General features: G+C 42.7%; 1 protein-coding gene across 8 annotated transcripts in view; it reads right to left on the reverse strand.

The window, feature by feature from the left end:
- Positions 1–21,511, reverse strand: part of LRIG3 (leucine rich repeats and immunoglobulin like domains 3) — a 53,447-nt gene extending 31,936 nt beyond the window's left edge. For 3 of the 8 annotated variants that reach the window (XM_089920949.1, XM_089920950.1, XM_089920948.1), the window contains exons 1-3: positions 20,969–21,511; positions 15,097–15,168; positions 14,815–14,889 (exon numbers count right to left, since the gene is read on the reverse strand). In XM_089920949.1, coding sequence (XP_089777075.1) covers positions 14,815–14,889; positions 15,097–15,168; positions 20,969–21,204 — 383 coding nt within the window. In that variant the 5' untranslated portion in view covers positions 21,205–21,511. Of the gene's footprint in view, positions 1–12,525; positions 12,637–14,814; positions 14,890–15,096; positions 20,937–20,968 lie in introns of those variants that run through there. The other 5 variants (XM_022571666.3, XM_022571664.3, XM_089920953.1 and 2 more) reach the window with 4 other exon arrangements.
- Between the last annotated feature and the right edge of the window lie 1,637 nt (positions 21,512–23,148).

Genomic DNA, 23,148 nt, shown 5'->3' on the forward strand with positions numbered 1-23,148 from the left:
AACTAACACCCCATAATATTAGACTTCTTTTAGCGGAGAGACTTAGCAAGCAAAGAACCTCTCCCATGCAGATAAAAATAAACTGTCTCTGCTCATCTTTTTTTTTTTTTCTAAAAAGATAGTTAAGAAGTTTCATTAAAAGAACACATGTTTAGACTGGTCCACTGCTCCTGTGGCATCTAAGGATAAAGCCAACTGAGGAAGCTTTTGCAAGAAGAAAGATTCTTGATGAAGAAGCAGTGATATTAAGCAGCAAAGGAGCCACCGTAGGAGCAAAGAATCCATTCTTTCAGCTAAATGTCAGGTCAACATAAAATATAATTATCTTTTGGATTGTGAACATGATAAAGTTGCCCACAATGTTTTAAAATAGAGATCTTCAATAATCAGGGCCCTAGTTATGTGCCAATTATAATACATGTAAGCTTGAAAGAAGAAATATAAGTTGGAAACTCATTTACACCACATGAAAAACCTTTTTTGATTCCCAAATATAAATTCTATTTAGTCTATTTATTCTATTTTATGTAAACAGAAATTTAAGGGCAGGTCCTAGAAGACAACAGGATCCTAAACAAGACACTTACTCAATCATTATTTTAATCTGAAATAATTGAAGTATATACAGTAAAAATTAACCCTACTTTCATTTAGTAAAATTAAAAAAATTTTCCCTACCTCTCTTTTGAGGCAGGGTCTTCCACAGCCATTTTCACAGGTCAAACCACTGCTATGGTTAAGCTGTGAGTTTGAGTCTCCCCATAAGTTTGTGATTTACTTGTGATTGAAGAAAATCTCTGATTCATATTTGGTTCCCAAAACTCAGGATTAAGTGAATGGATTCAAGATGCTGAAGTGACCAAATAGTCTTAATTAGTCTTGAAACTCTAGATCAAGCTTTAGATTGACCCATAAGGATGTACCTCAACTGTGGTTCAAGATGCATATATCCATCAGAAAGTGGTATGACCACCACAGCTGCCAGCCAGGAAAAGTAAACATAAAACTGGGATTCCATACATCAATCAACCTGTCAAAAGTAGGATCGCTTTGAAGCAGCAGTTCATACCACAGCTCCCCAGCAAGTAGATTTTGATTCTGTTCCCAGTTGTACGTCTTGATCTACCATACTTTGTAAACCTTGATTTTCTCACTGTCAATGGGAGGAAATGGAAGGAAATGTCCTCTTCCAGCTCTAAGGAGTTGTGGATTTGGATGACAATTCAGCAAATGACCAGATTTGCTACAGAGGCTTCACATAATCATCATATAAAACTGTAGCCTCTTACAGATCCTGGCCTCACTTTTGGGGGATTTCTTTCCTAGGGGAGTCCCAATGCCTGGCTGCCCAGTCTTCCTTGGTTTACTACCTCATTTTCCTGGGGCATATCCTCCATGAGCTTTCTAAGAAACCATCTGTAGAGGTACGTTGTTTTTTTTTTTCATACTTGGAAATGTCTTTATGGGATTGACAGTTGGGCGTGTACCGAGCTGAGATTAGAAACCATGTTCCTTAGGGTTTTGAAGACTGTTTTACCCTATCACAACACTCAAGGATGTAAGTTTGAGGAGCCAGAGGCCATTCTGCTTCTCAACTCCAGTGTTTCTTAAATTGCAAAAGGCACCAGAACTAGGAGTGGGGGGCTTCTTGGAGCACAGATTGTTGAGCCCCACACTCGGGGTTTCCGTTTTGGTAGGCCTGGGTGTGACCTGAGAATCTGCATTTCTACCAAGTTCCCAGATGCTGCTGATGCTGTGAGGCTCACACTGGGGAGGGGAGAACCACTATTTATCCTTACAGGTGACCTGCTTTGTATTTGATCTTTCCTCCTCTCAGAGCTTCTCTTTAACCCTGATGTTCTAAAAGAGCACAGTAATGTCCCTCAGTGTAGGTTTTTTTTTTTTTCCATTTGCTGGCACTCAGTAGGGTCTTTCAACCTAGAGATGTGTGTTCCGTGGCTCTGGGAAATTTTTTTGCCTCTTTGATAATTTCCTCTTTTCTATTTCCACGGATGTCTCTTCATGGAATTCCAATTAGATTTCCAAGTTGATCCTCTAATTTTCTTATTTTTCCTCTCCAGTTTTCCATCTTTTTATCTTTTGGTTCTTTCTGAGAGCTTTTCAACTGTCTTCCAACACTTCTATTACCTTTTTAAAGTGTCTGTTATATAAATATATATATATATATTTTTGTTATGGTTGTTTTGGCTGTGTTGGGTCTTCGTTGCTGCGCGCGGGCTATTCTCTAGTTGCAGCGAGCGGGGGCTGGGCTACTCTTCGTTGTGGTGCACGGGCTTCTCATTGCAGTCGCTTCTCTTGTTGTGAAGCACGGGCTCTAGGCGTGCGGGCTCAGTAGTTGTGGTGCACGGGCTTAGTTGCTCCGCGGCATGTGGGATCTTCCCGGACCAGGGCTCGAACCCCTGTCCCTTGCACCATCAGGCGGATTCTTAACCACTGCGCCACCAGGGAAGTCCCTGTTATTATATTTTTAACTTTTAAGGGTCCATTTCTTATTTTCTGAAATATTCCTTTTATTATTATTATTTACTACTCTTTTCTTATTTTGTGGATATAACATCTCTCTTCTCTCTGGAGATACTAAGTTGTTTTGAAGTTCCCTTCTCCTTCCATTGTCTCTGGTTCCCTCTTCCTATGTATTTCGGACTCTGACTTTATTCTTACAAACCCTTTCAAGAGACAGTGATCACTGGCTATCCACTCATATTTAGTAAAAAGCGGCCCTGGAAAGCTTGCTGAGGGCTGTGAGGCAAGGACTTGCTGACTGGTGAGTCTCACCACAGGTGGTCTGTTTCATGATGGATCCACATGCATCTGTCTAATCGCTCAGATCCTCCAACCTCCAGGCTGGTGGGGATAAGCTTGACTGCTAGTGTCTGGGAAGGTGAACAGGAACATAAGCTGAGGGGAGGACTGTCATCCTCATATTCAGATCAGACTTAATTTCCCTGACTGCAGAAGATGCTCCCCTCAATCCCCACCCCTTGCCCAGCTGGGCCTGTGCCCCAAATTCCAGAGACTTCGTTTCAACTCTCTAGAGAGTAAACTTCTAGTTTTCTGCCTCCATCAAGGGAGGGTTGGTCACTGGGCCTTAAGTTTTGGAGGGGGAACCTGGAGGTCTGCTTCTTATAAAAGAGTTTTCACCAATCCCCCATTTTCAGTCCCACTCTGCATCCCTATCTTTACCGACTTTGAATTCCTGAAGCATCCCGAGCTTCTGCAGCAAAAAAGCGTTTGCTTCTTTTGGGATTCACTCCACTCTCTCTAAATCATTTACAACTTGTGTGCAGGATTGAAAGATTTTAATGAAATCTTTCATTTGGACTGTCTCCTCTCCTGTTTTCTCTTTGTTCCTGTCTGTGTGCACTTTAGTCCTTTATTTTCATTTTAAGGGGGTTCTAGGATGGAGCAGAGTGAAACAAATGTGCTCAGTCCACCATGCCTTATAGGACGTCTTTAATGGGAATCTGATCAGTGAATAAGACCAGTTCTTCTCTAAAAACCTTCCCTCACAAGTTATTGTAATTTTTAAAATTGAAACATCATTCAACTTAGTCTAACAAAAAATTAGCCTATGTAAATTTTACCTTAAGATGACACTATGAACCAGAAAACATGGCATCATTATTCTGAACCTCAAATTAATAAACAGTTCTCATACAGGGGATTAATCCTGTATGAACACATCAGGCTAAATTAATGTCGTTTTATTTTTCTGATATGGTCCACAGACCAATGGGCTAGGAACATCACAAACACAGAATGTCTTGATCTCACCAAGTACTTAACTTGTCCTTGTGCATAAGACACAGAACATGCGGTGGTGATGATCACACAGACAAGTGAGTTTGCATCCCTAGTCTTTATTCAGAGGCTGGCATGGACCTTTAGGGAAGATGCTAAGTGGTCTGCTACTGAGGCTGCCTGTGGCCTTGTGCTGTCAACGTTTGTATGAATATGAACAGAGATGTGAATAATCAAGTGCAACTCATCCATTAGATGATATGATCCCAAACCTCTCAATATACTAAAATGATGGTCTAGAAGCAACTAGAGAAATTAAGCTGGGGGAAGGCAGTGTTTTGAATTTTTAATCAATCATTTAAAAAAGGCCTATTTGGAAGCAATTCTTGCGAGAATGACAATAGACTCGGCTGACCGCAACTTGGTATGTGCCAATAATACAACATGGTCCTTAAAAAGCTAACATGATGTTATGCTTCATTAACATCCCATATTCTGGTCAAGAGACACAGTCCACCATGTTCTGCATTAGACCCCATCTCAATATCTTGCTCTGGGCACTGGAGTTTAGTGTCATGCTAAAGGATGAGTGTGACAGGAGGACTTTCAGAGTCTAGACCTGCACTGCCTAGCATAATAGCCGCCGGCCACATGTGGCTCTTTAAATTTAAATGAAATTTAAAAGTTAATTCCTCCATCACACCAGCCACATTTCACGTGTTCAATCCCCATGTGTCCAGCGGCTACCTCAGCGGACTGCACACATTTCCATTATCGCAGAAAGCTCTACTGGACCGCACTGGTCTAGACCCCACATCGTATAGAAAATGGGAACTGGAACTTGAGCCAGGAGAAGAGAAAGCTTTAAGAAGACCTTACAGGTTAAGACTTGTCAGTATTATGTTACGATGCGGAAAATAGACTGAAGTTGTTCTCCCCGGTGCACAGACCTAGGACAATAGGCAGAAACTACAGAAAGGCAGAGCCCAGCTTAACAAATAAAGAGTCCCAGCAATTAGAACTATTCCAAATGGAACAGCTCCTCACCCAGGAGTGAGCTTTTGTCCCGGAAGGGCTCAAGGGGAGGTTGCATAACCTCTCTTCCAGAGAGCTCTCTTCAGTGAGAAATGCCTCTTCCAACTCAAAGTTACAAGGATTGCATGCAGACACTCAAAACTAACATGACATGGGTTCTGACCAGTTATATAATGTAGTAAACCATTTCTAATTCCCTTCACCCTTTTCTTGATACTGGTATGAGGACAGAGGTGAGGAAGTGAAAGCAAGACTGACAGGAGGAGGAGAATAAGAGGAAAGAGGGATTTATACGATGAACGGATGAGTGTCCTGACTCTGTAAACATGCCTTCATCTTTAAAGAGTACTGCCCTCTATTCCCAGGCCAATACCTTATGCAGGATGACATGGCCATTGGTGATGAAGTACAAAAGCATCTTATTTTTTTCAAAAAAAATTATGCTCGTTTTGATTCTAACTCCGTATGTTCGTTTTGTTATAAAAAATTTTAAATGGCTTGTACATTGTAAAACTGACAGTCCCAGAATGTATACCATGTTTATCCTGTGCTGAACGGTACTTGCAGTGAATATTACCTTAATATTTCATGCTGCCTTCAGCCTCACTCTAGAGACTGCTCTATCTACCAGCTAAAGCTTTCTGGAGAGGAAGGGAGACAGCCAGGCCGGTGACTTTAAGTGCTAGAAAGGACGTGCTAATATTTATAACTGTCTTTTCTTTCATGTTTTGAATTTAGTACTTAAGCAACTTGCAGCCAGACAGAGAAGGGGAGGTGCTGGTTAGAGCCCTGTTTCATTGTTCTGGTCTCTCTAACCAACAACTAGATCCCATACCTCTAGGCTGCGGAGGACAGCACAGACAGTAAAAGGAGAGAAGGAGGAAAAGTAACTAGGCCAGGACAGAGACACATGTTGAATCTTGCCTCCCAGTCATGAAAAGCAACTGCTATAACGTTATTGTTTTGTCTGGTCTTGGAAGCACAAGCCTCACAAGCAGAGAGAAGTCTCTGGCAGGAGCTGTATTTGATACTTCAAAGCAGCCAACAAAAGGCTAACGTGAAGTTGAGGGAAAGGATGAGAAAACGCTGTAGGTTCAGGATAAACACTGGTAAAACAGGAGTTCTTGTGGCAAGTTATACTGGAAGGTCAAGTTTGAGGGACTGTGGGTCAATTTTATGGGCTCCAAGAGCCATCATTGAAGAAAGGTGCCCAATTGGGTCACCAAGTCAAATCTAAGAATGTTGCCACCTTGGAACAAAGTTTTATTAATGAAAATAATTTTAAGTGTGTACAGAGAGGCAGGAACAAAATGGTTAACTGACTAGCCTCTTCTGCAATTAACTATGTATTCATTTGGACTCTGGGAAACTGACTCAGTCATTCATTTAGCAAACACGGACTGAGTGGCCACCATATGCCAGGCGCTGAGTTCCATGACAGAGTTACAACGGGGACAAAAACAGACGTGATCTCAGCTTTTATAAAGTTTCATTCTGGTGGTGGGAGTGGACATTAAAGAATCACAAATATACAACTGAAAATGGGATTACGTTTATGATAACAACATAGACATTGTAAATAAATGAGATATGAAAATGTGTAAGTCTAACTTAGCAAAAGCTGGGGGAGGGTGAGTATTTCTAGGCAAAGGGACTTGAGGCAGGAACAAGCTGGCACATTCCTAGAAATGAGGAATGTTAGAAGGCTAACAGGAAAAGAGGACTCAGGTCACGCAGAGAACTGTCTATCTTGAGAAGGATTTTTGCTCCTGATCTAAGAGCAATGGGAAATTCTTGAAGGGTTTAAAGAGCCATGACACGATCACAAATTTATGTTTCAAATACAGCCACTGTAACTTGAGAATACAAAAACCTAGCAAATGTGTATTTTGGGGACCAATTTATGATTAAATGTGAAGGTAAACTTAGAGAGTATTACACATACGGCTCTGTGTACACTGAGCTCTCTTATGTGCAAATCACATACACACATTTTAAAATCCAATAAAAGATTACAACTTATCATATTAAGGTGTTTATGTGTTTGTTCTGTAAGACATAGGCTTCATGAGCTTACTGCTATTAAACACAGTAATGTCTGGCTTGCTTGTACTGGTGAAGGTGGTGGCCCTCGAATGCAATGTCCTTCACATATGAAGACACTAGTCCATTTATCCTCACCTGTAGAGCACACAGTTGGGGATGAATTTTTCAGTTAAGGTGGTCAAATTCCTTGGGCTCGTCTACACCCACATGTGGGTAAAGATGGGATACAGTTTGTGTCCACTTCATCAGAACCCTGATTCCCCAGAAACTGAAGTTCTCATTTTGAGTGAAGTGTCTCCCTGATTTCCTTAATTGACATGATACACTGGTGACTGCTTTTCAAATACTGATTTATATAGGCTTTGGTTTAAAAAAAAACACCTTTGTTTTTACCTTTGAGCTTTACCTCACGGTTATAAAATTACTTAGCTATACCATCACTGAGAACATATAAAAATGCTTGCCTTTCCCACATGCAGCTTTATTTCTGAGCTGTGAGCTATTAAAATAACAATGTATTTTCGAAGTTATAAGCAGAATTTGGTGAATCATTTAAATAAATTCTGTGCCAAGCAACCAGGCAATAGCCTTTTAAGTCTCCCAAACTGATTTTTCATTAGTCTGATTTGGGGACTGTAATGAGAATGCATGCTTCTGGATGGAATTCCCACTTGACATGGTGCCGGGCTCAGTACGCAGTTAACAGAACACTGCAGATCTGACTTCTAGTCATTAGTTCAACTCTACTGCTTTCAGCATACAGAAGCCCACGCTCACGTGACTCCCACGCAATGGTCAATTTCCTTTTGTGGGAAAAGGAGGTGTGGCCCTAACATACAGCAAGGCTGGATAACAGGTATTTGGCAAGGCGTAACTGTTAATTATCAAAGTCACATTACTGAGTGGTCTGTGGCACTTGACTTTGAATATGAGCACTGTTTAATGACTACTTGAGAAAAAGGAGAGAAGCAGATTTGGTACTTAATTGAAATGTAGTTATTTCATTCCTCTGCTTAAGAAAAAAGTCAATTACTCCCCCAAAACCTGTAAAACACCTAAGCTGATCCCTGTCAGTGTAACCAAGTCTCCTTCCCAGTCTAGACCTCACTCACCCTCTCACTCTACACACATTGAAAGGACAGCCCTCCTCTGCTTCTCTCTATTATCCACGGCATCTCCTCCTTGGAGTATCTCTTTATTCTTTATTGTCTGTCTGCCCATTATATTTATTCAAAGCCCCTGGGAGGCAGAGGCCGGGTGCTATTTTTCTTTGTTCTCCAGCACTCAGCACATAGTAGGTGGTGTTCTGGGGGCACTTTAAACAGCTCCAAATCCACCTTATAGTTATATAAACCCTCAGGTTAGAAACGGTGTTCATTTATTAATTATAATTGGGTGCTCACTGATTTTTTTGGAACTATTTGAAGAGAGCAAAATTTTTCCTGATAACTCACCCCAAATGCCAAGTTCTTCCTCCCTCATCTATTGCTACCAGGATAATGTTTCTAAATCCTGCCCTCCTCCAGTGACCCTCCTGTTCGAGAATCCACTGTGCGCCCCACCCCACCCCGCCCCAGTCTCTGTGCCTTCCCCCAGCCCACTGCAACTGTATCAGCAGCAGCTGTGGTCGCTCACGCCATCCGGAGCCCTTTCATGTACAATATGCCATTTGATCCTTCACCGGAACCATATGAGATAGACGGGCAGACATCTTACACTGTTCCTACAGATAAACAAAGCAGAGTTCATTAGCTCTGCCTGAGGTCAGGCAGGTCATTAGCGTGAAACAAGACAAAAACCTGGGGGGCCCCATTTCCAGCTCAGGTCTCTCTACTTCCGCACAAGGGCCCGAGATCTCTCATCTGCTCAGATATTTAAGGAGAACCTCTTATGTGCCAGAGACTGGACTGGGCTCCTGAGGCGACAGAGAGCTCAGTAAGACACGAGTCCAACCCTGGAGTGAGAGGTATGACAAACGCCATGGGAGAACCACAGGTACTGCGCTTGTAGGAGTTTCAAAACTGAAGAAAGAAAGGTCACCGCCCTTCTCCAAATTCTACAATGACTACTGTTCATGCTACAGGAATTGCTAAGACTCCCTACTACCCAGGATTGTTCTCCATAGCATATAAATCAGATCAGACCTCTGATGGAAGGCAGGACTCTCATCCCCAAAGCATCTCCCATGCAGGAGGACACATGATGTGATGGCGCCACATCTCAGGCAGACTCAGGTTCTAAAGCCCGTGGAGGGGGGAAGATCATCTATCATTGATACACCCCTGAAAAACCCTTAAAACAGCAGCAAAGGTTTTTTATGCACACGTGTTCTCTCTCTCTCTCTCTCTCAATGATTCCTGTAGGGCCAGTTTTTCCTTTGGTGTTAGGACAGATCAATTTCATGTTTTGTTGTTGTCGTTGTTTCGTAGTTTGAATTTTTATTTCAGGACCTGATGAAGTACTTCCCATGCACACTGGGCACAGGGGCTAGGAAATATATCTATCTCTGAAGACTAGGCATCCTCAGTCGTCTGAGTTATACAAACTTCAAAAGGCGAATGGGAAAGGGGGCTTTTATTTCCTGCATACTTTCACTTCACACACACTCCAGGGCATGCGCTCGCTGGGTAGAATGGTGAGCTAAATCCTTTTGCTACTTAAATTACTTCTCTTGTGTTCTTCCTTTCTTTCTTTTAATTATTAGCATTGCTGTTGCTATAATTTTTTATTTTGTTTATTGCCAAGCATGCACAGCTGAACACAGGTTAAGACATAGGTAGGCATTTTCTCCACTGTAAATTTTTAGCCTCTTCTATAGGCTAAGTCTCTAGGAGGAGATCTGTCTGAATCATGTTAAATGCATGTGGTTGTTCCATAAGTATTCCTTAATTCAATTCATATGCTAATTAAGCACCGATTGTATGCCATATAACCTGCATTAAGTACTAGGGAAAACAAGAGTCAGCCCCAGAGGCCTCATAGTCAGGGGAGAAAAACATGAACAGTTATCTCATGGCCATGTAGCAGTTGGATATACAAGGCAAGATGGGCCTGGACAGGGCAGGGGAGGCTTACGGAGATGACCCCCACCCCCAGGATGCTCCTCATGACTCCCTCCCTCACCTGCAGACCTTAACTCAAGTGCCACATTCCCAGTGGGCCCCTCCCCTCAGCCCCATTTAAAACTGTAAACTGCTCCCCCTCTTCCACCACACATACTCCTATAACTCCTCTCTCCATAGCACTTAGTTCCTTCTGATCACATCTCTCTCTTTTTTTGGGGGGAGGGGGTGCTGTGTCAGGTCTTTAGTTGCGGCATGCGGGATTTTTTTTTTTTTGCGGTATGCGGGCCTCTCACTGTTGTGGCCTCTCCCGTTGCGGAGCACAGGCTCCGGACGCGGAGCACAGGCTCCGGACGCGCAGCCTCAGCGGCCATGGCTCACGGGCCCAGCCGCTCCGCGGCATGTGGGATCTTCCCGGATCGGGGCACGAACCCGTGTCCCCTGCATCGGCAGGTGGACTCTCAACCACTGCGCCACCAGGGAAGCCCAGTTGCGGCACGTGGGATCTTCACTGCAGTGCACAGGCTTCTCTCTAGTTGTGGTGCATGGGCTCCAGAGTGCATGGGCTCTGTAGTTTGCGGCACGTGGGCTCCTACAGTTGAGGCGCACGGGCTTAGCTGCCCCGCGGCATGTGGGATCTTAGTTCCCCGACCAGGGATCAAACCTGCGTCCCCTGCATTGGAAGGCGGGTTCTTAACCACTGGACCACTGGAGAAGTCCCATCTCTCATTTATTTTACTCTCCATCTTTTTCCTTCCATGAGAAGATCAGCCCCACGAAGGCAGGGATTTCTGTTTGTTTTGTTCACTGTTGAACTTTGGCCTTAGAATAGCACCGAACACATAGCAGGATTTGGTAAGTCTTCAAAAAGCAGCCTTCCTGACCATCCTAAAGGGCAGCCGACCAAGCTCTCCATCCCTTCGCCCTCCTTTCTTTTCCTTCACAGCCATTATCAAGAGCTGAAGTTACCTTTTCTTTTAAAGTTTGTTTACTTATTTTTCTCTCACCCCTCACACAGACAGAAGCTTCACAGTAAGAGGGAGTTTTTTGTCTGCTTTGTTCATTGTGGTGTCCCCAGCACTCTAAACAGAACCTGGCACTGTTTGTTTCTTTGATAAATTTTCGTTGAATGAATGACCGTCATCCCCATGCCTGTGGCTCATGTCCACTGACCACTCAGCTTATGCCAGGCAGGTTTCACTGCATTCTCTCTCCCAATCCTCACAACAACCTGATGAGGTAGGTGTGTGCTTTTATTATTCTCGTTTTATAGAGTAGGAAGCACAGACAGACTGTACCTTGCCCAAGAGCACAAACTACCAAAGAGAAGAGCCAGCTATTAATGGCAAGCCATCCAACTTGAGCTTTGCTTTTAATCACTGTTCTACTGACTCGACGGAAGCCACACTATGGGACAACAGGCCACCATCGCATCAGGTCTACTGTGGCGGCTTCCTCATTATCTGGCCCCTCTAAGCCCCCTCCTGCCACTGCCAGGCCATTCTCCACACTAGAGCCAGAATGACATTTTCCAATAGCAAAACTAATCACCTCACTCTGCTTTAAATCACTTCAATGGCGGTGGCGCATACCTGTTGGGGTCCCACCGGCAAAAGTGATCAGTATTTGTAATAACCTCTCTAGAAGGATGACACTGTCATCTCTGAAAAAATGACAGGTTATGAAGAAAAGGATGGACTTGGGAGAAATGCTCTACCTTCGAGATAATAATGAAAAAAGGCTTATCTGGTTATGAAAACTTGGCCTCTTCAGTAATTCAGAAATATGTATGTAATATCTGATGAGAATCTCAAGTAGATGTGTTAAAATGGATTTACTTGGGCCCCACCCAACCACATTAATTCAGAATCTCTAGGGATGGGGTCAGGAAATCTACATTTTCACCAGTAATCTAGGTCTCCCTTTGACATTCCTTCATGTAAACCTTTTCGAGTCTAAGATACCAGGCAAAGCACCTGCATGTTGGACGATACCATATAAATGATCAGTGTCAAGACAAGACCCAACTAGCTCTATTTTATGACTAATAAGGCCTCTTGTTCAACAGTAACGTTACATAACTTATGGATTCAAACCTGCCCTAACTCAGGTTACAGGTTTCAAAAATGTCCAAAGTTGGGCAGCTCGTGCAACATACAAGAAGCCAGAACTATCACATCCGGTAAAATCAACTCGCTTATGCCAGGTCAACGGTTTTAGTATAAGATATGCTCATTCCAAAGATTATTCCACTTCTTTCCTTAAAATATACCATCCTGCCAAGTGTGGCTAGGAAATTAAGAAAAATAAACACAAAACACAAACCATGTTTTGCCCACAGCGTGCCAGTTGACTTCTGAGCTACTGCTGTGTGGGATTCAAAGGAAAGCAAGTCTATTCAGGTCTTTTACCTCCTGAAAATTCCCATGGTCAGAGATGAGCTTTGTTAGTGGGGAAGTTGAATGCTCATCCAACCTTCATTCCAAGATGCTGGCATTCTACCAGGCTTCCCTGACATTATCAGAACTGGTCCCTAAGTGAATTCATCTCTGGCCATGGGTGACAACTGACCCAATATTAGTTGTTGGCTCCTGCAGCTGAGAGAAGAGGAAGGTCTTACCAGGTACAGTCTTCCCTGCATCCAGGCCGTCCAGCTGGCAGAGGGCCTCACCGCACAGAGCAGCAATGGTATAAGAAAGAAATCTTGACAGAAGTCAGATAGTCTTGGGAACTACTTGGAAAGATATGGGATTTAATTGTGGTGCTATAGCAAATTTCTAATCTGAGCCATGTTATGTGGTTTAACATTTTTTTTTTTTTTGAAATTTCAGAAATGTATTTAAGTACTGACTTTTGGCTCTGGTTATTTTCAAGTGCTTCTATATAAACAAAAACGGTCTACCCTAGGCAAGAGGGAAATTAACAGTGCTTTAGAAACAATGACTATGTATTAGGAAATCCAAAGAAGCCTACAGAAGAAACAAAACATTTACAGAAAAGAACAGCCAGAGAAGTAAATTTTTCAAGACATTTCACAGATATAAAAACAATGTTTACTATGCACATGGAATTAGCAGGCCCGTGACATAAATTACTCTTTGGAGAGTCTATGTGATCTAGGCAATAAATAGGATCTATCATTATATAAGAGGAACAAAGCAATCCCTGGTTAGATGTACTACGACAAATTAAGGGAAAGAAGTGAGATTATTCGAGTTCAGTAAAGTTTATTCAGCACTCACTAAAGTGAAACACTAACAAAAATATGGAGAAGAGTTCAGATGTTGAAGGTTTCTAGTTTTCTAATTACAAACTACAGCTTTAAAGTGTAAAAATCACTAGGTTATTTACTTCTCATCAAACTTTCTAATTTCCTTACAAGTTCTTACGCTTTCACCTCTATACCATGCCAAAGAGAAGATTGTTTTCCTCATCCCACCCAGATTCCCAAACTCTACCGCAGACCCTCTCAGCCATGAATCATGCAGTGACCCTCAAGACCCCCTGAACATGCTGACAGTATCTGCCAATACACAGGACAAGGACAGCAGGGCAAGGAAGTGGCATTCCCTGGGATTTAAATAGGCCCCAGTGGTCAAATGAGAATAGCTAAAGATGTTAAGGATACCAAAAGCAGTATTCCATTCAGACTCCAAAATTTTAAGCAATTGGGAAAGTCAAAACAGGTATTAATGCTAGCATAAAAACCTTTTTTAAATTCAGTGTTTATTTGTCAAATACCAACTGCTTTTTCTTTTATTCCTTTCTGTTTCTGATCTTTGGAAAAACCCCATCAGTATCAAATGTCACTTAGTTCTCATTCAAACAGAGGAAAGCAGACACAGCGGCTGTACCCGTGACTTAGCTGACCTGGGCCCTCAGTAAAAACAAACCTCTATAAATCACCAGATGTAAGCAATCGGGTAGTGATCACTGTAATTAATTGAACAGATTTCCTGAAATTTACTGTACAATTTCAACCCTCCTAACACCTTTCCCAGATACAACTAACAATGGTGCTTTTTTTCTTAAGTTGTTTGACGGAGGAAAACATTTTAAACTTCAGTGGCTTAAATATATTTTTAAATTACTCAAGATTAAGGTGGTAGACTATTTAATTTTAGAAATCAAACCATGCTCATTCTAAATGCTGTCTTAGGCCAAAAGTTAACATTATTCCAAAACATCTCCACTGCATGAATATAAACACGTGATCTGCCCTAATAATACACAAAATTTAAGACAATTTTACTCTTATCTGAAAACTCAGAACTGCAAAATAACATGCAATGATATTTCTAACTTCAATGACCTATTGAATTTTAACTGTATCAAGTCGATATTTTGATTTGATGTTTCTGGACCTTGATTTCCACTGCAGGCGCCACACTTAAAAGAGGGTAAAAGAGGATACCTCAGTGCTTCATTACCGACTCCATTTCTCCTCCCCAAATAACTCCGATCGTTCTCCACTAGGAACTATGTAATACCGAATCCACAGATCCCATGCAGACCATTGAGTGATAACCAGAATTTAAGTCCCAGTCACCATAATTAAATACATGTCCCTATGGGGTGAAGGTGGCTTCTCTGAGTCTTGAAGGCCACAGCAGCAATAACAGATAGTGTTAAGTGTTCTTGTTACAATGATACTTAAAATTTAGGAGCGTGCGCATGTGCGCGCACGCGCGAGGGGGGGGGGAGAGAGAGAGAGAGAGAGAGAGAGAGAGAGAGAGAGAGAGAGAGAGAGAGAGAGGGAGAGAGAGACAGGCTAGGAAACAAGTCAACCAGTTTAAAGGAAGCTTATTTTGCTTGTAAGATCTGTACTCTAGCCCATTTGGAACTGCCCCCTCCCGCCCCCCCCCGCCCCCGCAAACATACATTCAAAACCCTCCTAACGTTCACTTACAAGGAGAGAAGTGTAATATTTGCTGAGACTGGCCCTAGATTTGGAATGGTCTCCAATTCATTGTTGTTCAGTTTCCTATAAATGCCAAAAGAGAGAGAGAGAGAGAAGCAGATTATGCAATCTGTAATCCACAGAGGTGAAAACTTTATAACATTATTTAAAGATCCCTCCCAAGTTAAAAGTTTTAAATAATTCCCTGTAACCCAAACGTTCTTTACAATTAAATACTGTGATAGGTGGTACATTTGATTCCAACCGCAAGCAGAAAGTAGCTGAACTCACACTTCTCGAAGGCTGTGAAGGTGGCTCGTGGAACTTGCCTTGATGAAAGACAATCTGTTGTGACTTAAGTCCCTATGAAAACACAAAAATAAAATTATAAGTAGTTTCCAAAAATCACTAATAATGCTTCATGATGGGCAAGACAGAGTGGATTTATGAACTCCTCTCAACACTAGCGACAGCATAAGAAATAATCGGTCCATCCTGTCCATAAACGAGAGGGCAAACTCCAAAATACAAACTCTGAGGACAAAGTTAGTTCAGGAGGCTGGCAGATTCAAATGCTCCAAGCCCGCAAATGTTTTAGGAGATGGGTTTTGGTCCAGGGTGAACAGATCCTTTGTGAACTGGTTGTTTTGCTTTACCCTCCCCATCCACTACCAACTCCTCACTTCCACCTTGATATGATGAAGTCATAGCTTATGAAAAGTGTCTAATTAGTCAGGCTGCTGAAACTAAAACCTCTAAAGAAACCTTATTATCACAAAACTAAGCATCAGAGTCCTTGTTACAGTCAAAGTCGAAATTCCTTTTCACACATATTTGTTTCCCTGGGTTAAGGCACCAAATTGTTTAAAGTACTGCTGTGTGTGTGTGTGTGTGTGTGTGTGTGTGTGTGTGTGTGTGTGTGTGTGTGTGTGTGTGTGTGTGTGTGTGTGTGTGTGTTGAGCAGGTAGGAAACAACCCAAACTCTCTGCTTTCCTGAATTCTCCAAAGCTCAGTATCTCAATATAATGTATAATTTAAACTACATCAACCACCTAACAAAGCTTAGTAGACTGTTCAGAAATCCGTGATCAGATTTCTTTTCAATTATTAAAATAAACCTGCCTCTAACTCAGAGACTCAATATAACTTAGTAACCATTTCCATAGGACATCAACCAAACCGCCTACGTATGCAGTATTCTAGGCTAGGACGTCAGCTCAGCATTGAGGATGAAAATGTGAAACAAAATCCGGCAAATACTTGGTTATATTGGTCAATACACTAAGTGCCTTCAAACTGGTCTAAGGAAAATGAAATGGCTGAACAGCTACTGAAAACCAGGCTGCCACACAGGATGGCTGAAAGCTCTCCCGCTGAAAGAGGCATACCCACCCTTCCTAGATCAATTCCTTCAGTGCTTAAAAGTGAAGAGTTTTTAATAACCGAAGTCGGAGATAACCAGACTTGATTGGAGAAAAGCAGGAACCATTTGCTATATATCAATACCTAAGTATGCCTCCCGCAACAAAAAAAAAGGCAGAGAAATCACATCCAGAGAAGCGCAGTGTTACTTTGTGCACATCCATTAGGGTAACAATTAGAAATCAGAGATCCTTTCAGTCTTTGAATTTTTGTTTTGACAATAAACCTGGATTTCTCTATTTCACCTAAAAGGAGAAAAAAAATTTTTGCAAAAGGTTTTATTTGAAACATGTTTGCCTAAAGACCTACCAGACAGTAACAGACATGAGCAGATTTGTTCCGGTAGAGTTATAACATGAAAAAAAATCTGGCACAGTCTTTAAACTATAAAAATCCTGCAATTACAACCACTGCTGTGCATGCTCCCCACGCTGGAACCAGACACTTTCCCTCACGGCCCAGCTCGCATCCATCTGGAGTTCATCAAGGAAACCATGGGCCCCACGGCTCACGTTAGGATTCAGACAAAACCTGTGTGCTTTTAGCACCCCAGACAGTCACAGATTTCCCACAGGCTTTAAAAAACAACCGTGGAAAAGAGGTCTTCACCTGGGAGGTAGCCTGAATCAACAGAAAGGCTCATTTGGACCCACTCAACTAAAGAACGTTGCACTAAGCCTACAACTGCATCCCCTATTGTTTCAAGTGTTCAGTGGAAAGGGGGCACCCATCTGGCATTTCCAGCTCACACAGGTGATTTTCTTTTTGATTAGAAAAAACAAAAATTCCACTTTTCATTTCATTTTAAGGATTATTTCTCAGGGCAATCCCGTGAGGAAAAAAATAAAAAAATAAAAAGATGGTGTGCTTTAACTTTTTTTTTTTCCTGACCAGTAACAGGATGAAATCTCCAACAAAAGACCTGTAAAATGAGAAACTGTGCCTTCAGAGAACAGGGCACATGCTGGGGACCCCTCACTTCTGATCCAGAAGCAGGAGCTGGCAACCTTAAATATTTCAGTTATTGTGACACATTTCCATTCCAGTGCTGTGTGTTCTATTAAAACCACATTATATGGGGAAGAAAAAAAAAAATCATCCCTGAAGTGACTTTTACTGCTAAATACTTAAAGCCATGAAACTTTTAATGCACCTAAATTTAGATTTAATACAGTTTATGTTTCAGAAATGATTAAAGGATGCCATATTTTCCTAAATCTCCTTGTATTGCTTTTTATGGCTAGACCATTAAAAACAAATTCAACTTGTACAATGTCGATGTTTTCTTAAACCCCATTACATTCAGTAAGGAAGGCAGATTCTTTGTTTTTTTAGAGTTCCAGTAATGACCACCTTCCCCAGAAACCTTTCCTAAAAAACTTTTTGTAATGAGGTTAATAAATGGGAAAGGTGGCGAGGTAGGGAGGTGTGAACTATTTACCCAAAACTCAGCCGGCCAAACACTTGCAAACCAAACTCTACACAATAGAGAGAAGTCTCTTTTCCTGCATATTAGCAAGCGAATAAATATATATGGAAAATAATTAATATACAACATTTGGTTCCAGCTCTCATTTTCTTCCTTTTAGCATTTGGAAATCTGACTTCCAAGTCAAATTTTAAAATGCAAATCCAGCACAGCTTCTTAATCAATCCCACTGGGGCCTGCAGAGCTGCTAATTCAGCAGAAATCTGGAAGGCTGAAAAACAAAAAGCCAAGCTGTAGCTGTTTTAAGACACTGATCCAAAGTGACTCATAAATCAGCCTGCTATGTTCAAGTTTTAGTCTGGAAAATATAGAAAAACAGCTGTGAAAATCATAAGGACTAATACCTCTAACCCGACCCCCAATTTTGGTACGAACCAGAGGATTTATAACAGGCAGACACTAAAGAAGCCACACCAGCAGAAAGTACCTTTCAGACTTTTTTTTGCCTGAGCCCAGCTAACTTAAAGCTTTCTACGTGAGAAGACAAACAGTTCTAAAATTCCATTGAGATTTTAATAATACTTGAAACTCTTCTTGATAATTGGGCAACTTTTCCCTCTTTTGGCTAAGTAAACATATTCTAACTAGCACTCCTCTTTGGGCTCCCAACTCGTTGTAAGCACACACTCTAGATGTAAACTCAAGTCTGCTTTTAAAGGCAGTTGTAAGGAACGCTGAAAATACTGACTGTTTTAAGAGGCACTTTCATTAAAGGATTAAAAGTTCCTTTTTGAAAAGAGAACTAACTACAATATGACGATTTTACAGCTCAAACAATTCAACTTTTCACACATGGGATTCCTATGGCCATAAATTACAACTGAATAAACTGGAAAAAAATACATACACACGTACATTAAATAGATTAAGTTTTTAACTTACCAATTCAACAAATGAAACAAAAGCTAGGCACCAAACTTTTTCTGAAGAGTGCTCTCATGAAGTATTCCTAAGGAGAACTTTTACTTTCTTAATTACCTGAGGAAAAGGAAGTTAAGATATGGGGAAGAACAATATGCATTTTTCTACTTATTTCTGAACTCTGGGAACAGTCTCCTTAAAAGCTTTTCAAATTACGTAAAATTTAAGAAGCAGCTATCTTATGCCTCCTGCTCCAAATACCAAGTTAAAGAGAAGTTAAAGCTCAATTCCACGTATTTTTCTGCTCCTTTCAAAGGCGGAGAAAGGAGACCTCTAGAGCTTGAGGCACAAACAAAAGAAACATTTACAATAAAGAATTTGGACCACATGGTTTGGTGACAACTACAAAGTCACACAAGTACAAGAATGACAGAGCTGTCCAATGAGTGATCACAGCAGGGTTTCTGACAACAGGCGTAGTGCTTATTTGTACAAGTGGAACTTATTTTCGCATACATTTAAGGAATGTGGACTTGTATTAAGACAATTTACTGCTGGCGGAAATGTAATTAAAGATTGTGCTAACCAAATAAACTGTAATTTGTTTTTAGTGTGCCACCAAATTATCTGCAAAACAAAATCCTAATTAGGTCAGCTACTTTTAAGAAAATGTTTGAACAGGTATCAAACCCCTTTTGGTTTAACTCAACTTCTAATCAAGAGCAATGCAGTTTTGTTTTTTTTTAAGACATCCAATTTTTAAAAGAGATATTCGCACACAAAAATATACTGCACCCTGGCATGATCCGATAGGCCACTTAACATTGAGAAACTACTGAATATAAGTTAGATCCGGTGAATGATTTGAGCATTTCTAAACACACCCCAGGAAGCACTGTATTCTTTCTCTTTCTCATCCCTCTATTATTCATACATGTTCACCTCCAGTCATTGAAATGTTCAGTTCCATATGATGTCAATAGAGCCATTCACATCTCATGAATAAGGCAACATGACCTCCACAAGAGGCAATTGAACAGAATTAGGCACAACTAATTGAAAGTCTTCCTGCTTTAGGTTAAAGCCCTTATCTCCTTCTTCAATTGTAATAAAAACTACTAAACAAGACATCCCATGATAAGAGATTACATATCAATCTAAAACTCTATCCCATGATAAGAGATTACATATCAATCTAAAACTCTCTACTTCTACTTTTTTTTTAATTAAACTGAGGCATATTAACACAAAGAATATGCTTTTGATGGTCCACAGTTCTACAAATAAAGACTTTGATGAGCACAGTGATTTAAAAACACAATTTCTTAAACCACCTGACTAAACTTCCTACCACTATTATTTGGATGTTAGGATAGTCGACTAGAGTTGTTTCCAGAGTTTCAAATTTCCACTGCAATTCTTCTACAGCCAAATCTAAGGATTAAGGATGGACTTGCACTTTTGTTATTTTAACAGGATAGCTACTTTGAAAAAAAAGAAACACAAGTTTTGACTGTTTACATTTTGCACCAATCTTCCAACTTTAACAAAACGAGAGTAGGAGAGAATAAGATGACATTTGGAACTAAGCTACATTTTCTTCCTCGTTCTGGCAGTTGGCAGTGATTTCAGGTATTCGGACTTCACATCTAGCATCCCCAAACTTGCATAACAGCACCCAGCGCTCTCTCCTAAACCTTCTGGACCTGCTGAGAAGCTACATAAATCACGCTCTCGGTTCTGAAACAACTCTAGTTCCTTCCCTTCCTTATCCATTGATCACTCTTGCCAACTTCTTACAGTTTGGTCGAAGAGGGGAATTTACTAATGCGAAATTAAGCCCAGGGTAAAGAACAACAAAAGGATGTCCACCACAGCTTGGACAGTGACCTAACTCTGTAGAGGGGGCTTCCCAAACGAAAGGAGCGCGTTCGATTACTAGTTGGGAAGGCGAAAAGTGGCATGAACCTGTTAGAAACTATTGAGCCGCGGGATCATCCTCTCAAAGTGAGAACTGCGAACTCAGGGCGGCAGCAGGTTGCCAACTCTCCCGCCCCGGCCTGGCAGGGCGCGCATCTGAGCCCCCTAGGCGAGCTCCAGGCGCAGGACGTCGATTCTGCCCCTGGGAGTTGTCAGCGGCTGCATCCCCTCGCCCACCTGCGGCCGGGTGGGGCGCTCTCAGGGCCCACCTGCCCGGCCCGCCAGGCGCTGGGGGATGGAGGGAGACTGAGGCCCGGTCGGCTCCTTTTCCATCTCCGCGGAGGGCCGCTGGAGGCCTGGGCCAAGAGGAGGTGCCCTGGAAAAAGCTGCTGCGCGCCGAGCATCCTGGCCCCTCGCCCGCAGTCCCGAATCTCGAGTGGCTTCCCCTCCGCCCTCAGGAAGAATACTTACAGCCGAGCGACCCAGGGCGGGAGCGGCTCGGGCAGACGCGACAGCCGCTGGCGACTGCAGTCCAGGAGGTCCCCGAGGCAGCGGCACGGAACGGGGCACCGGTGCTCTGCGCCGACCCCAGAAGGCGGCCCCAGGGCCCCGCGGCCGCCGCCCTCGGCAGGGCCCGCGCATCCCAGCACCGCGCACAGCAGCAATCCCAGAGCCGCCGCGGGCGCGCGGAACCTCGGCGCGCCCATCGCGGTCCTGCAGTCCCTCGCTCTGACCCGGGATCCGCGCCGGCGCGCGCTCGGGGCCCTGCACCAACTTCCAGTCGGGAGTGGACGCCCGCGCTCGGGGCCGTGCGCGCGCGCCCTCCTCTAACGCTCCCAGGTAAACCCCTTTCTTTTAGTCCTGGCAGTAAAGTTCTTTCATGCCCCGGGGAAGCGAGAGGGAAACCGAAAAGAACGGCCAGCTGCAGCAGAGCTGCAGTGGGAGCAGCGTCCGCGCGCCAAGGCCTCTCCTCGCCCGCAAAAGAAACTTTTTCGCCTCCTCCCCGCAGCGGAGCGCCAAGTCCCCGCGCGGCGGAGCCGAGGGGCGGGGCTGCCAAGGCCCGCGCGAGCCCATTGGTCTGCCGGGCGCTTCGCCCCCGTGGCCACGTGACAATAACAAGGCTCCCGCCCCGGGTCGGAGCGCTGAGAAAGCGGAGCTGAGATTGTAGGAAATTCCGAGTTACATTTTCCAGCCTCTCGGGCCAGAAGTCTCCACTACGTCCTGGGAAACATATATCAAATGGAGTTGAAGAGAAAAAGGGAGTGAGCAACCAAGTGAGCAAATATTAGGCCAGTTCTCGGAGTTGGAGGTATTTCGGGGCACTTCAGGGGAGTAAAGTTCTGTTATTAGGAAACCTTGCATTCCAAATTTTAAAATAAGTATAAATTATCCTACTATTCACAGAGGAAACAATGGTTTCAATAAAAATACAGTTGTTGGTTTTTTTAACATTAACACTGGTCGCGTTTTTTCCGTATGTCAGCTCCAAAAGTAAAAAGAGTAATAAAATGAAAAAGTCATGGTATTGGAAATGGTATATTGAGTTACAAAGAGACAGCGTTAGTGCATTGGATAGAGCTGGGGGGAAATTATGGGAAATGACCTTATAATATACCGCGATAGCAATCACAGATCGCACGCCATAGGTAAAAATAATAAAAGTAGTCACCATAGTATTTCAAAGCCAAATGAAAACAAGGACCTTGCAGGAAAAATTAATATATGCACCATGGTCCACCTGTGCCTTGAGTGATGACAAATCCTGATTGAGAGTGCTACCAGGCTAGAAGTAGTACTTGCTGGATCCCTCCGCCAGGGGAGGATTCAGGCCTACAGGACTTGCCAGTGAAGTCTGCCTTGTCTTACTCTTGCAGGTGATTGAGGCCACAGGAAATGATGGAGACCTCAGAGATCATCTGGGAACACCCTCCTCCTCTGGGTGAGGAGCTACACTTGTTTGTGGCAAAAACTGAAAACTTACTTTTATACTTTCACCTCTGCACATTGTTTCTTGCATGTTGTCTGCCAAAGCATGCTTTGGGCTGCTTAAACTGCTCATTATTGAGGAGTGGAGATCGCTTGGAGAGTTGAGACTTGAACTCCAGCTCATGCCCATTGATTTCCACTGTGGCAAATTACCTGTATGAACACACCATTCATGAGGGCGGGAAAAGACTCAACTGTGAAGTTGAGGCACACCACTTTAGATAGGATACCCCATCCTCTTCTTTCCAGCTACTGTTAACATCCACCCCACTGCCTTTTTTTTTTTTGACGATGTACAATTAGAAAATATTTATAATGAGGGTACTTCAGTTTTGAGTTATTATTTTGCCTGCTTGGGAGTGTCAAGGCACACCCCAGTCATGGTATGGATTTTCCAGCCCAGTCTCTCTCATCTATTTCATATAAGGAAAATCAGGCTTAGTGCATTGGAGTTTTTAAAAAGAAGAAAGATGCCATTATACACGTGCCATTAGATGTAGGCATGGTGCCACGAGTGTGGTGGCCTGCTCATTGATGTGTCACGCATGTGACAGATGATCAGAAATTGGGTACCATTTGGGGCGGTTGGCTCATTTTCTTTCTCCATTCTATACGCTCCTTATATTACTTCATCTTCTTTTGTGAATTGCATTTACATCCATATT

The sequence above is a fragment of the Delphinapterus leucas genome, chromosome 11, assembly GCF_059928025.1.
Source record: "Delphinapterus leucas isolate spDelLeu-1000000601 "Yukka" chromosome 11, BTC_Dleu_Yukka2, whole genome shotgun sequence".
In the NCBI taxonomy this organism is placed as follows: domain Eukaryota; kingdom Metazoa; phylum Chordata; class Mammalia; order Artiodactyla; family Monodontidae; genus Delphinapterus; species Delphinapterus leucas.